The sequence below is a fragment of the Parasteatoda tepidariorum genome, chromosome X2 (genome assembly GCF_043381705.1).
Source record: "Parasteatoda tepidariorum isolate YZ-2023 chromosome X2, CAS_Ptep_4.0, whole genome shotgun sequence".
Classification (NCBI taxonomy): Eukaryota; Metazoa; Arthropoda; class Arachnida; order Araneae; family Theridiidae; genus Parasteatoda; species Parasteatoda tepidariorum.
In genome coordinates, this window is record NC_092215.1 from 15,747,844 (window position 1) to 15,760,167 (window position 12,324).

The 12,324-nt window shown below is 35.5% G+C and overlaps 1 protein-coding gene across 1 annotated transcript in view; it reads right to left on the bottom strand.

The window, feature by feature from the left end:
- The window catches only part of LOC107442091 (multidrug resistance-associated protein 1), a gene marked incomplete in the record, with an annotated part of 63,181 nt that overhangs the window by 39,591 nt on the left and 11,266 nt on the right, over window positions 1–12,324 (bottom strand). Inside the window, 4 exon segments of the mRNA XM_021148688.3 lie at window positions 3,648–3,819; window positions 3,897–4,055; window positions 5,283–5,402; window positions 9,817–9,878. Coding sequence (XP_021004347.3) covers window positions 3,648–3,819; window positions 3,897–4,055; window positions 5,283–5,402; window positions 9,817–9,878 — 513 coding nt within the window.

A 12,324-nucleotide genomic window follows, 5' to 3' on the forward strand; every position in this document is an offset into this window, starting at 1 on the left:
ATATATACATATATACATACACATGCATATATATATACTTGTCAGCTCCTTTGAAAATAACACTAAAGAGAAGAAACCTGACTTTAACGCATCATATCATAAAGTGTTATGTATTATTGCCTTCTTCGTAGCACGCCTTGCGTAACAGAGAAGTGAGGACACTTAGTATTCACTCGGGTGAATTTAAAAAAATCCTGTTTAGGACTACATTATTAAACTGCTTTAAAATTGCAACTTTCAGAGCGAAACCAATTGCAGCATTGAAATCAGTGGCGCAAAAGTATCCAAGATTCATTTATAAATTTTATGCAGTTGATAAATCTTTTTTTCCCAGTATTAATTTTAGAGATGTCAATTCGGAAGTTCTTAATACTCTTTAGTATTTTTAGTAGTAGTGAATTAAACGTTAAGCAAATGTTTTTTCCTGAAACTCAGACCAGCAGATGCCTAGTCCTAGTGTTTTATTTTATTGGGCTCCTGGGCCGTGAAGCGACCCCTATCCCATTAATCTGGAATTTTAACACTGTTTTGGCTGAGCATTGAGGTAAGCAGGCAGTGGAGTTGCTTTTATGAATGTTTCAAGCCCTTTGCTTGAATAACTAAAAGGAATCAAGAAATAAAATGAGTAGATTGCTCTAAACTGTGTTTGTTTGATTTTGGAGTTGTTCAGAATTGTTTCAGCATGAGGAAACGTTATTTTCAGAAAGGTTGATGAAATTATTTGTTTTGATAGTTATGATATGAGGCGTCGGAGGTGAAATGCGCAGCTATTGGTCTGTAGTTTTTATCTTTGATATAATTTTCAAATTTAAAGATTTCATTAAAATTTGCTGTTATACATTCTATGGCTTTATCGAAAAAATCTGCGTTGTATATATGCTGTGATAGAGTTGGTATTTTGAGGTCTGCATGTATATTGGTATTCCGGATGAACCATCTTGTACAGGTTATTTTTCTAAGGATCTTGTATTGACATTAGTTTAATTTCTTCAGTAGATGTTGAGGTATCGTTGTCCAGGCAGGTGAGGCATAGATAAGTATTGGGCGGATTATTGCTGTATACAGTAGCTTCTTTAGTTTAAGTGACATATTCTGGTTATATATTAATGGTTGTATGGCTATTATTGCTGCATTTGCTTCGCCTATTGTACTTTTGATATGATCATTCCAGGTGAGTTTGCTATTGATTATAAGGCCAAGATAATTTGCTTTTTTAACTATTGGTACTGGTATATTGCACATTTTTGGTTGAAGTTGTGGAAGTATTTTAATTGATCAGCATATTCAGCCGCTACCAACTTGCTCCACTTTGAAGGGAAAAAAATTCTGGTGGTACCGAAATTTAAGTAATTTTTAGTTCAGTATTTTTCATTTCAAGTCATTTTTCCACCACTGAACTTTTTTTTTTCCAATACCCACCTGGAGAAGGACCTACGTCATACAGGCATCTGAAGGGCAGATTTGTTGACCACTCTTCCAGAGGCACCATATAAGGTGAGCCAACGTTACTCCCATAGTAAGGACAGATAGTACACACAGGAAAGTACATCCATGCCTTGTCCGAGATTCGAACCCAGAACCTTTCTGATGCAAGGGCAGTTCCCTAATACCTACACAGGCCGGTCGGCTACCACTGGACATTAAAAATGCCATATAAAATGCAACTTTCAGCAGTTATCTCTTGGTTACTCTATTAAAGAGTATGCGTAAATATCCTTATTCTACAAGTTTCACTATTTAATTTGCTACCAATTTATTCAAAACTTTTCAAAAAGCGGAACAATTGCCATCCCTGCACCTCATGGTTATCTAAATCTTTTTTTTAAATCAGATCACAAGAAAAAAAATTTCGCATCATATTTAAGAATATCAATTGTCATTAATATTCTGCGTTAAATGCCTTGTTTCGTCAAAATACTTCAAGATGGAACTAACCCACATTTGCGTTACATGGAGAGGAAAACAGCGAAAACCTCCCATGGTTAGCCTCACGCAAAGGTTCCTTACCCAATGAGGATATTTTAGGTTAGTGCAAGCCGGGTGCGGAATTCGAATCCAGCAGTCATAGCTGGGATTCGAACCCGGTTTACCGCAATGGGAGACGGGCTCCCAATCCCCTAAGTCACCATGGTTCGCTATACAATCATTATACCAAATAATTATTTTGAGACCGATAAACTTTTACTAAAGGCAAATATTTTCTCCTCAATCTTGTCAACAATACAAATAACAGTCTTTATTAACTGAACCCTTAAAGTAACTTTTCTTTGTTACCAAAAGTTTCGTTTAGAGAATGGGTAAAGTTACCTCGGAGGGCAAAATTACTCCAGACGAAGGTGCAAGAAACCTACTTAATGCGTAAAGTTTGAAAAAAAAATATTTTAGTTTTGTTCTAGAATTTTAGTTTCATATCCGTAATTAACAGTTAAATTTGTATTTCGCTCCTTAGGTGCATTCAGAGTGAAGAATTTGTCACCCAATCTTTCTTTTAAAGAATGGGTAAAGTTACCCCGGTGAGCAAAGTAACCCCAGATGACTGTACAAAAATCTACTTAATGCGCATACAGTAAAACCTGTTTTTGTGCGGTCCTTTTTTATGCGATTTTGTTTTTGTGCGATTGGTTTTGTGCGATTTTATTTTTGTGCGATTTTTTTGTGCGATTTTTTTGTGCGATTTTTTTGTGCGATTTATTTGTATGCAGTATACGAATCTTAGCGGCGTTAGCACCAGTTTAATGTTTTCTATCAATGTACATATAAATGTTGTGGACGAACTCTGATTACGTGGTCTCCTTGATCAGTCGACCGTCGTCACAAAAACTGATCACTGACTTTATGGTACCAAAAACAAATCAATTCAAATCTTATCTTCAAGCGACGAAAGCGATTTTCAACCAATTCATCACAGGAAGATGAGCGTTTTGGATTACGACGAGTAGCAGCAAACTATTTAATGTATAATTTGAAAACTTCTCCATGTATATGTACAATGAAGAATTAAATATTTTTACAATTTCTTTAGGTCTAATTAATTATTTAATTTAATTGAAAGCATTCTTTCATCTATTTCATAAATCATTGATGTATCTTCTAAGTCCGACTTTTTTTATGCGGTCCCTATCCACCGCATAAAAAAAATTTAAGGTAGTATATCGTACAAAGTTGTTTATTATACGTAAGTTTTTATAAAGTTTTCGAATATTTTTTTGTACGATTTCCTTCATGTGGTCCCTATCCACCTCACAAAAACAGGTTTTACTGTAGTTTGAAAAAAAATTTTTTTTAGTCTTGTTTTAGAAACTTTGATTCATATCCACAATTAACAGTGAAATATGTATTTTGTTCCTTAGGCCCATTCAGAATTTGTCACCCAATCTTTCTTTTAAAGAATGGGTAAAGTTACTTCGGTGAGTAAAGTAACCCCAGATGACGGTACAAAAACCTACTTTATAGGTATAGTTTGAAAAAAAAATTATTTTAGTTTTGTTTTAGAAACTTTGATTCATATCCGCAATTAACTGTAAAATATTATGTTTTTCAGGCTCATTCAGAATTATGAATTTAACTTTAGTTTACTGTGTAACTAAATATTTTCTGGATAACACTAATATAAAATAAATCTTTAAAGAAAATGAATTTTTCCATACCTTTGCGAAGACCGCATTTACAACAGTAGTTTTAATTCGCAATGCTCCTGTAAGTCCAAAATATTTTCTTTGAGAATTACTGAGAGAAGAGAATAATATGGCAAGAAAAAGACCTATGGAATATACGTAGTTGTGCCATTTCTTTTCCTTAGAATTTTCATCTAAAATGACACTTTTTTCAAACAAAAAAAAATGCAATTATTAAATAGTTTCACAAATTATACGAATTTTTAAAAGAAAAAAAATTACCTCAATATAAATACTGGTAGATAATATGTAATAATAAAAATCACTTCCATAATTGATGCGATTATTATATGTTTTTGTGACATTTTTAGTAAGAGGCCAAATAACGATTTTGTATTGAGTTGTTTCATGTTTTCTCCTTGAAATTGGGTTCTTTGCAAGCTGAAAAAAAAAAGAAATAAAAAATAATAATGAATGTTTCAATATGAACGAAAGTGTTAAAGAAACAGTTTGTGAATGACACACGCAAAAAAATGCATACATGGCTTATTTTTAAATGTAGTTTGATTTGCCTTTCATTAACTGATTAGTGTCTAGTGTTTTTAAAAATGGACAATTTTCAAAACAGAAGAAAATAGTAGCGCAGTTTCAGTATTAGAACTATATTTTGCAGAAACAAGAGAGTTCTGTCAGTTAATAGTACACTAGTAATAAAAATATGTATTAACATTCTGTTTGTAGTAAAATAAAATGGGCTTTTTATATGAAAGAAAGAATTGTACACTTTTTCTCCACTTCGAGGTTTTTCAAATATGACTCTCTTTTGAGGTTTTATTTTTATTATATTTTATTTTATAACAGCCAACCCATAATTTTGGTTGTTGTTGTAGTAGTTCATTTACGTCGCACTAGGCTGCACAGTAGGCTATTGGCGACGGTCTGGGAAGCATCCCTGAGGATAATCCGAAGACATGCCATCACAATTTTAATCCTCTGCAGAGGAGATTGCACCCCCGCTTCGGTAGCCCGACGAACTGCACGTGAAGTCGAGCACTTTACGGTAGAACAGTTTAACGAGGACCAATACCGCACACCCTCGGTCCCTAAGCAGACTGATCCAAGTGGTCACCCGCCCGCACACTGAGCGCAGCCAGTGATGCTTGACTTCGGTAATCTGCTGGGAACCGTGTCTTAACGATCAGTCCACTGCGGGACCCATAATTTTTTCCGTTTACGGCTGCTAATGTTCAACTCCTTAGCCTTGTTTATTTGGACCCAATCCAGAAGACAAGGTAACTCCGGGATCAAGTATTGGGAGAAATGTGATTTCGTGGAGGAGTTTTTGATGGAATGAACCCGCATTTGCGTTGCATGGAGATGAAAACCACGAAAACTTCCCACGGTTAGTCTGGTGACAAGGGGACTCTAATCCATGATCCGTCTACTACTGAGGATATTTTACGTCAGCACTGTAGTCGGTGCGAGCTGGGTGCGGAATTCATGTGGACCACCTATCGCTGTGATTTGAACTTGGTTCACATCATTGGAATGCGAACGCTCGATCTCCCAAGCCAACATGGCTCTTAAAGAAATATAACACTTAAAATGTAATATTTTTTAATTCGATATATTTATATTGAAACTCTTAAAAAACAAAAATGCTGGTACCTTGAGTATGAGCTGTCCATTTTCTTAAACTGCGATGCAACTGATGCACTCTTCTGTTCTGAACATAAGGGTATCAAATGATCTTGGTGTAAAGAGTTTTCTTCGCTTTTTCTTAAAAGGCTGTAAAATATTTGAAGATATATAGAGTTCATATTTTTATACTGAGATTTACTAAATAACTTTTTTTTTTAACGAAATGGAAAATGTTAGGTTTAACTAAAAGTTTTCTTGAAAGTTTTAATGATAGGAGGGTAGCCTTATTAATTTTTTTAAATATTGCGAACATTATAAAGATCTTGTGAGGGCAATGAAAAGAATATTTTTTAATGATTTCTTTAGCAGAGTTATACATACGCTCGTTTGTTGTAATGGAACTGGGAGTCTGAGGCCTTACGGCCCTTTTCTCATTTATCCTGAAATTAGACTAAGAAACATACATGACAAAAATAAAGCTGGTTATATATACGGGCAGGACTGCCAACTTTGAATGCTTTCAGTAAAAATTTATTCTAGTGGTATCTAAGTTAATGTTTTAATGTATTATTTTTCATTTATTTGAATTAATTTTCCACATCACTAGGCATAGATGTTTAAAAAGTTTATACGCAACGTCACATAATTCCAGTTTTTTCTTCTTTTCTTTTTGGAGTGAGGCTTTTAAACTGTTGGCAAAATTATCAAGTCTTTTTCTTTTAAATAACAACCACTCTATGAATTATTTTGCAAAAAGCGTAGTAAGTGGTAGGCCTGCATACTGGACGAGAATTTTTTTTAACAGGTTTTTCACGGTCTGGAAAATTTCTTAAAGTGGTGGCAAAAGTGATATAGATCTAAATGTTTTAAGCGATAAAAAAAATTTTAATTTAAAGAAATTATATAAAGGTTCATAAAAATACATCGGAAATAATTTTATAATTCTCAAATACAAGCGAAACTTAAGCATTTTTCAAAAGTCTTGAAAAATCTTAACTACCACTTATTTATTTTTTCAAAATCGTGAGAACCCTGTTTTATCCTTCCTGGAGCACCAAATTTAGATTAAAACTATAGATAGGCAGCATATTAGCAACTTAGGCCGTAGATCGTGAATTCTAACTAAGGATACATACTTGTACAGGCATCTAATTTTTTACGCTGTTTGGAAAAGTTTCTTTTAGTGGTAGCTAAGTTTATGCTTTAATGTATTATTCCTTCTGTTAAAAATTTGATTTAAAGTTATTTTTCCCACCGCTTCTTGTAAATGATCCTCATGTAACAACACCACAACATCTAATAAAAAAACTAACTCAATGCCAGAACAAGATTCTTAGCGAAATAACTTGTACCAAACGGTTCATTCGGAGTACTAATATCCATGCAGATCTCAAAATTCCAACTCTATCGCAGCACATATACAGGAGAATTTTTCGATAAAGCCATAGAATGCAATACAGCAAATTTTAGCGAAATCTTCAAATTTGAAAACTATATCAAAGATAAAAACTAGAGACCAATAGCTGCATATTTTTCCTACGAAGCCGCATATCATAACTATCAAAACAAATAACTACACCAACCCTTCTGAAAATAACGTTTCCTCATGCTAACACAATTCCGCACATCTTCAACTTAAAACAAATATAGTTTAGAGCAGGCTGTTCATTTCATTTTTAATTCCTCTTTAGTTATCCAATCACAGTGCTTGAAACATTTTAAAAGCAACCCCACTTTGTCGTTAAATAGTTTAGAAGGAATTCTCACGTATAAATACTTTCTTACGCATCGCATAAAACAATTTTTAGTGGTGGTTACACAGAAATTAAATTATCGAAATATTTTAAATTTAAAACACACCATTCTCTATTCTAACTGTTATTGTGCTTGTAGTGTCTACATTGTGAAAAGAAACTTTAATTTATAAACTCATTTAAGTTTAGCTGAAGACAAAAAGTCTTCTTCTTCTTTCAAATCCTCATTTCTAGCCTAGCTCATACCTGCCAACTTTTAATCTCTTCCATTATTATTTTTCCCAGTAGTATTAAAATGGAATTAAAACTTCAATTTTAAGCAAACAAATACGTTGTATTTGAGAAAACTTAAGTTGACAACCATGATAGTAACGCATATTAATATATGTGCTCAATTTTTGTAAGAATAGTGGCGATCATAATCATTTAAAAATTAAGTTTATAAAGGAAAAAAATAGTACATAATTACTACCACTTTAAATATGAAAATAAAATCTTCCGGAAAATCCGGAAGAGTTGGCAGGTATGCTAGCTAGACAAGGTCCATGAGATTGTTCACCTTCACAAAGTCTGAAACAAGTGAGGATCTTTCAATAAGGTCTTGCTTTAAAAGACCGAGGCAGTCCAGTAGATGTTCAGGGGATGCCTGGGCCGAAGAGCACTTGGTACAGAGGGCAAAGCACTTTTCTCCTCCAGAGTACCTCAGTGATTTCAGGTGTCCACAGCGGAGACGTGTGATGGCGGTTTGAGACGGACGGTCTTTGTCAGCTGTCAAACAGCTACCCGGTCTGGTACCCTAGTACCAATTGTGACCGGGTGGAGTGAGCCATGCTGATTTACTTTTGGCTTTAGCAATGGAGAAGAGCTCTGAGGAGGTAAGAGACACTGGAGGCGCAGTGGCCTCAGCTGCACCTGCCTTGGCAAGACTATCTGTCATTTCATTGCCTGATATATCCACGTGTGAGGGTATCCATTGTACATGAATTCGACAATATTTGGAGAGGTGTAAAAGTTTACAAAGGATATTCGTGCTAGTATTGTCCCTCACTCTGTGCCAGCTAGCCAAGTGCTGAACAGCGCTTCTACTGTCGGTAAGGATCCAAATCTCTTTCGTAAATGAAAGAGACAGTATTGAGGCAAGTCCATCATCGATGGCGATAAGCTCGCTCCTAAAAACGGAACAGTGGTCGGGATTCCTTTTCTGGATCTTAATTTCGCTCATCTGAGATTTGATGAAGATCCCACTCCCGGTGTGATTGTCTTCGTCCTTGCCTCCATCCGTATATATTTGAACAGCCTCCGTTGGGATAGTATAGATTCTCTCAAGTGCTGCTTGTCTAAGATCTGCAGGGTGATCATTTTGCTTGTTGACAGCCACCGGGAGATCGGTGTGGAAAAACACCTCCGAAAGACCTTCCATGCTCTGTTTGAGGAAGTGCTGTTCCACGTTTCTAAAAGTTATGTTGGACGAAAAAACTTGGCTGAAAGAGCTGTTTCGCTTGAGTCTTTGACTATGTTGCCACTTGGCTAGTAAATCCGAAGTCCTGTTTTGTGATCCAAAACTATAGAGTTTGCTGTAATATTTTACCATGCATGCCCTTCTTCGGAGGCTCAAAGGTTGCAGGTCAGCCTCAAACAGTACAATATCACCAGGACATGAATTTCGGAGGTCAGTGATGATCCGCGCAGCGCTGAGTTGGATTCTCTCTAGTTTTTGCAAATTTGTATGGGAAGCACAACTGTAGATAGGGAATCCATATTCTAGAATAGGCCGTAAAAGTGTGCTGTAGGTGCTCCTAAGGGTCAAGGCATCAGCATCCCAGTCTCTCCCTGATATATACTTAAGTAAATGAAGACGTTTCCTTGCCTTTAGTACAAGATGGTCGATGTGTTTATTACTTAGGATCTCTGGATCTAAGACAAATCCTAGATATTTCGGTGTCAGACAAAAAGTGAGGATAAACACTCAAAATACGGCAACCATTACATTTTATTTATGTCGTGATATTAATTTCCTTAAATCTATTAATGACTCACGACATTTTTTTATGTATAAAATATTTAAAAAAATCTTTCAAGTTTTAATATTGAGTGCAAATTTAAATATAAATCACTATAATAAAACTTCCAAAAGTATTAAACTTACTCTCGCATTGTCTCGAAAGCATAGCGTAAGCGGAGAAATACACCAAAAGTTTTTAATATTCCGTTCCGGTTTCAGAATCTCGCATTTAGAATTATTTTGCAAAACGTTGCTGGTTTACGCCTAAAGCTGTTTAAGCTTCTCAGCGTATCTCACATTGTTTATTAGATGGAAAATTTGAATTCAGTCCCAATGTTGTGAATAGTTTCATGGAAAAGTTTTCCTTTTACTTTGTGGTTGACTTCTTTCTTGTATCTCAACGTTAACAAAATAAAAATTGTTAGTTTAGTCAAAAGATTGTCTAGTAAGCATTTTTATTGAGAAGCCTTTTTGCTTAGTGGTCAACTTCTTTTTTGTATCTCACATTTTTTACATGATAAAAATTATTAGTTTAGTCAAAAGATTGTCTTGTAAGCATTCTCAATGAGAAGCTTATTTTCTTTGAAGTTGGCTTTTTTCTAGTATCTCGCATAGTTTACAAGATAGAAAAACTGTAGATAATCCTAAGGATATCTGTAAACAATATTATCTAGTAGCTTCCCTTTCGCTTAAGTTAACAGTTCAAGAAGTTCTCAATGACCATAGTGAAGATTCACGCGTACAAATTTTATATCAATTTCACTAAAAAGTAAGAAATTTATTTTTAAAAAAGTATTTTACTCACCCTATGATCCAACTGAAGGATAAACGAGACTGAAGAGGTGAACCTTCCAATGGACAATTATCCTACAATTGAATTAATCATATTGAAAAAATTATTTCTTGTTAGGCTAACTAGCTCATGTCTTACCAAGGGTTATGGAGATAGTTTAAGCGTGCATTTATCTGCGAACTCAAACACAGTAACGGTTTAAAAAATGTGAAAAAAAGACCAATTTTTTTACCTGTGTTTGAATTCTTCCAGTAAAAAAATATTTCAAAATGAAAGAATATATGTTGAAATTGGCCAACTTAATACCTGTAGCTAAAATAAAATTGAATCTATTAAAGCGGATTGAATCCTGATAATAATAATGTAATAATAATATCCTTATTATAATAATTGAATCCCTTAAAGCCTCATGAAAAATTAGCCATCACTGTTTCAACTTTGCCTGGTAGTGGCTACCCTATTTTGTGAGCAAAACTCAGACTCGAACGAGAACTCAAAACTTTCGTCGTTTCTCCATTACGAAGTCGTTATGGAGAAATCCTTACGGGAAGGCATTGGCCCACATTGGGTTGTCTGGCCAACTATGATGAGGATAATGATTCTTCAATTCAAAGAACAATATACCATACTTTGCAATGAGCAAAAGCTTGGTTTTGCAATGACAAAACGTTGTAGGCGTTCGGAAATTCACCTGCCTAGAATGTCCCAAACACGCTCGATTGGGTTCATGTCCGGAGAACAGGCTGGAAAATTCATTCGTATGATTCCTTATTCCAGACAAAAATCATTCACCAAAAGGAAATCATTCAGTTAGCATGATGTGGCCTGCAATTATCATCCATTAACATGAAGTCATCTCCAATTGCTGCAGCGTAAGGCACTACAATAGGTTTCAGGATCTCATCCCTATCTCCGTGTCAATTGATATGGAGATCGATGCGCTCATCAAAGGAGATTCCAGCATAGACCACCACCACTCCCCCACCGTTAAATCTTACCCTTTCGTGCATGAACGCAGGATTGTTTCTAGCGCCCTCCAGATGAAAATACCCTTCACATTCCCTCCAGATGAAAATACATCTATTATCAGGATGAATCGAAAATCGGGACTCGTCAGAGAAAAGAATATTGTGCCATTCATTTTGCCACCTGTTCACATGCTCTGTTGCCACTCCCTGTAGGCGAGATGGTGCCTTGCTATTAACGTAACACACACCATTGGTCTACGAGCATACGGACCTTCAGCGTGAAGGGGGTTTCGGACAGTTTGTGAAGAAACTGTAATGTCAGTAGCCAAGCTAATGTGTTGTTGAAGAGAGGCATTCATATTTCGGTGTCTCCGAGTCGTAAGCATTAAATAAAGGTCTTCATTTGGGTGATGTTGCACATCCACGCCCTTGTTCTGCATTTCCAGTTTCCAAAAAAAAAACGGTTCCAGATCCTAGAAATCACACTTTCTGAAACTCAAATGGCATCTACTACTTTATTGGCTTGCGTTTGGCTCCCCTTTAACCGGCCAACAACTCTCCAAGCTTCTGATTCGATTAAATGACTTCGATGAGACATCGCACTCACCGAAATAGTGCGCTTACTGAAAGCCAATCATTCTTTTCCGATTTGTCTTAAGTTGAAAGCCAATTTTCATACTGCAAAGTATGAAAATTAGAAAAATTTGCACTTGTGACTCTCTTCTGCCATTTTATGCAACAAAAAAAATTGCGTATACCGCATTTTATCCAAGACTTATAATATTCTTTAATTGTTTTGAGCAGTGCATTAAAAAAATAAATAAAAATAGCATTACACCGGTATCAAAGGATTATGTTAGGAAACTTTCAACCATTGTTTGCAAGATTGAAGCTTAATCTATAAAGCTTATCATATTTTCTATCATAAAATTAGCGCATTTTTTTACTTTCTTCGCAATTAAACTACGAGGGCTGTTTTTTTAATTAACGGATGTTTGAAAATAGAAACCAAACAAAAGAGAGTTTTCCTGAAGCAAATTTATTTTCTGATTCTACATACGTTTCCCTTTTTTTTCCTTCAAAATAGTAGCCAAGTTTGCTCTAACACTTATCATACCTTACAACTAGATTTAGAATACCCCCTTCATAGTAACTTGCCACCCGCTCCGATAACCAAGAGGCCGTTTTCACCTCTTCATCATCGTTGTACTGGTTGCCACCACAAAGATATTTGAAGCATTGGAAAAGATGAAAATCACTTAGCTCAAGATCTGGGCTATATTGGGGGTGATCAAAAGCTTCTCGGCGAAAAGAGTCCAATAAGACTCGGGACAGAGCTGTAGAGCGAGTCATTGTCATGGAGTAGCAAAATTTCATGTCAGCATGGCAGTTGAAAGTTTGTAATTTTCACAAATCTGCCGGTGAATGTAAGAATCAGACAGGTTTTTTGCCGACTAAAAATGCATCCCTGATCGTACCTCATATGCGGCGGGTAATTTGTTAAACTTGAGCATTTTAAAGACACAAAACAGACCATATAGGTCACCTTCAC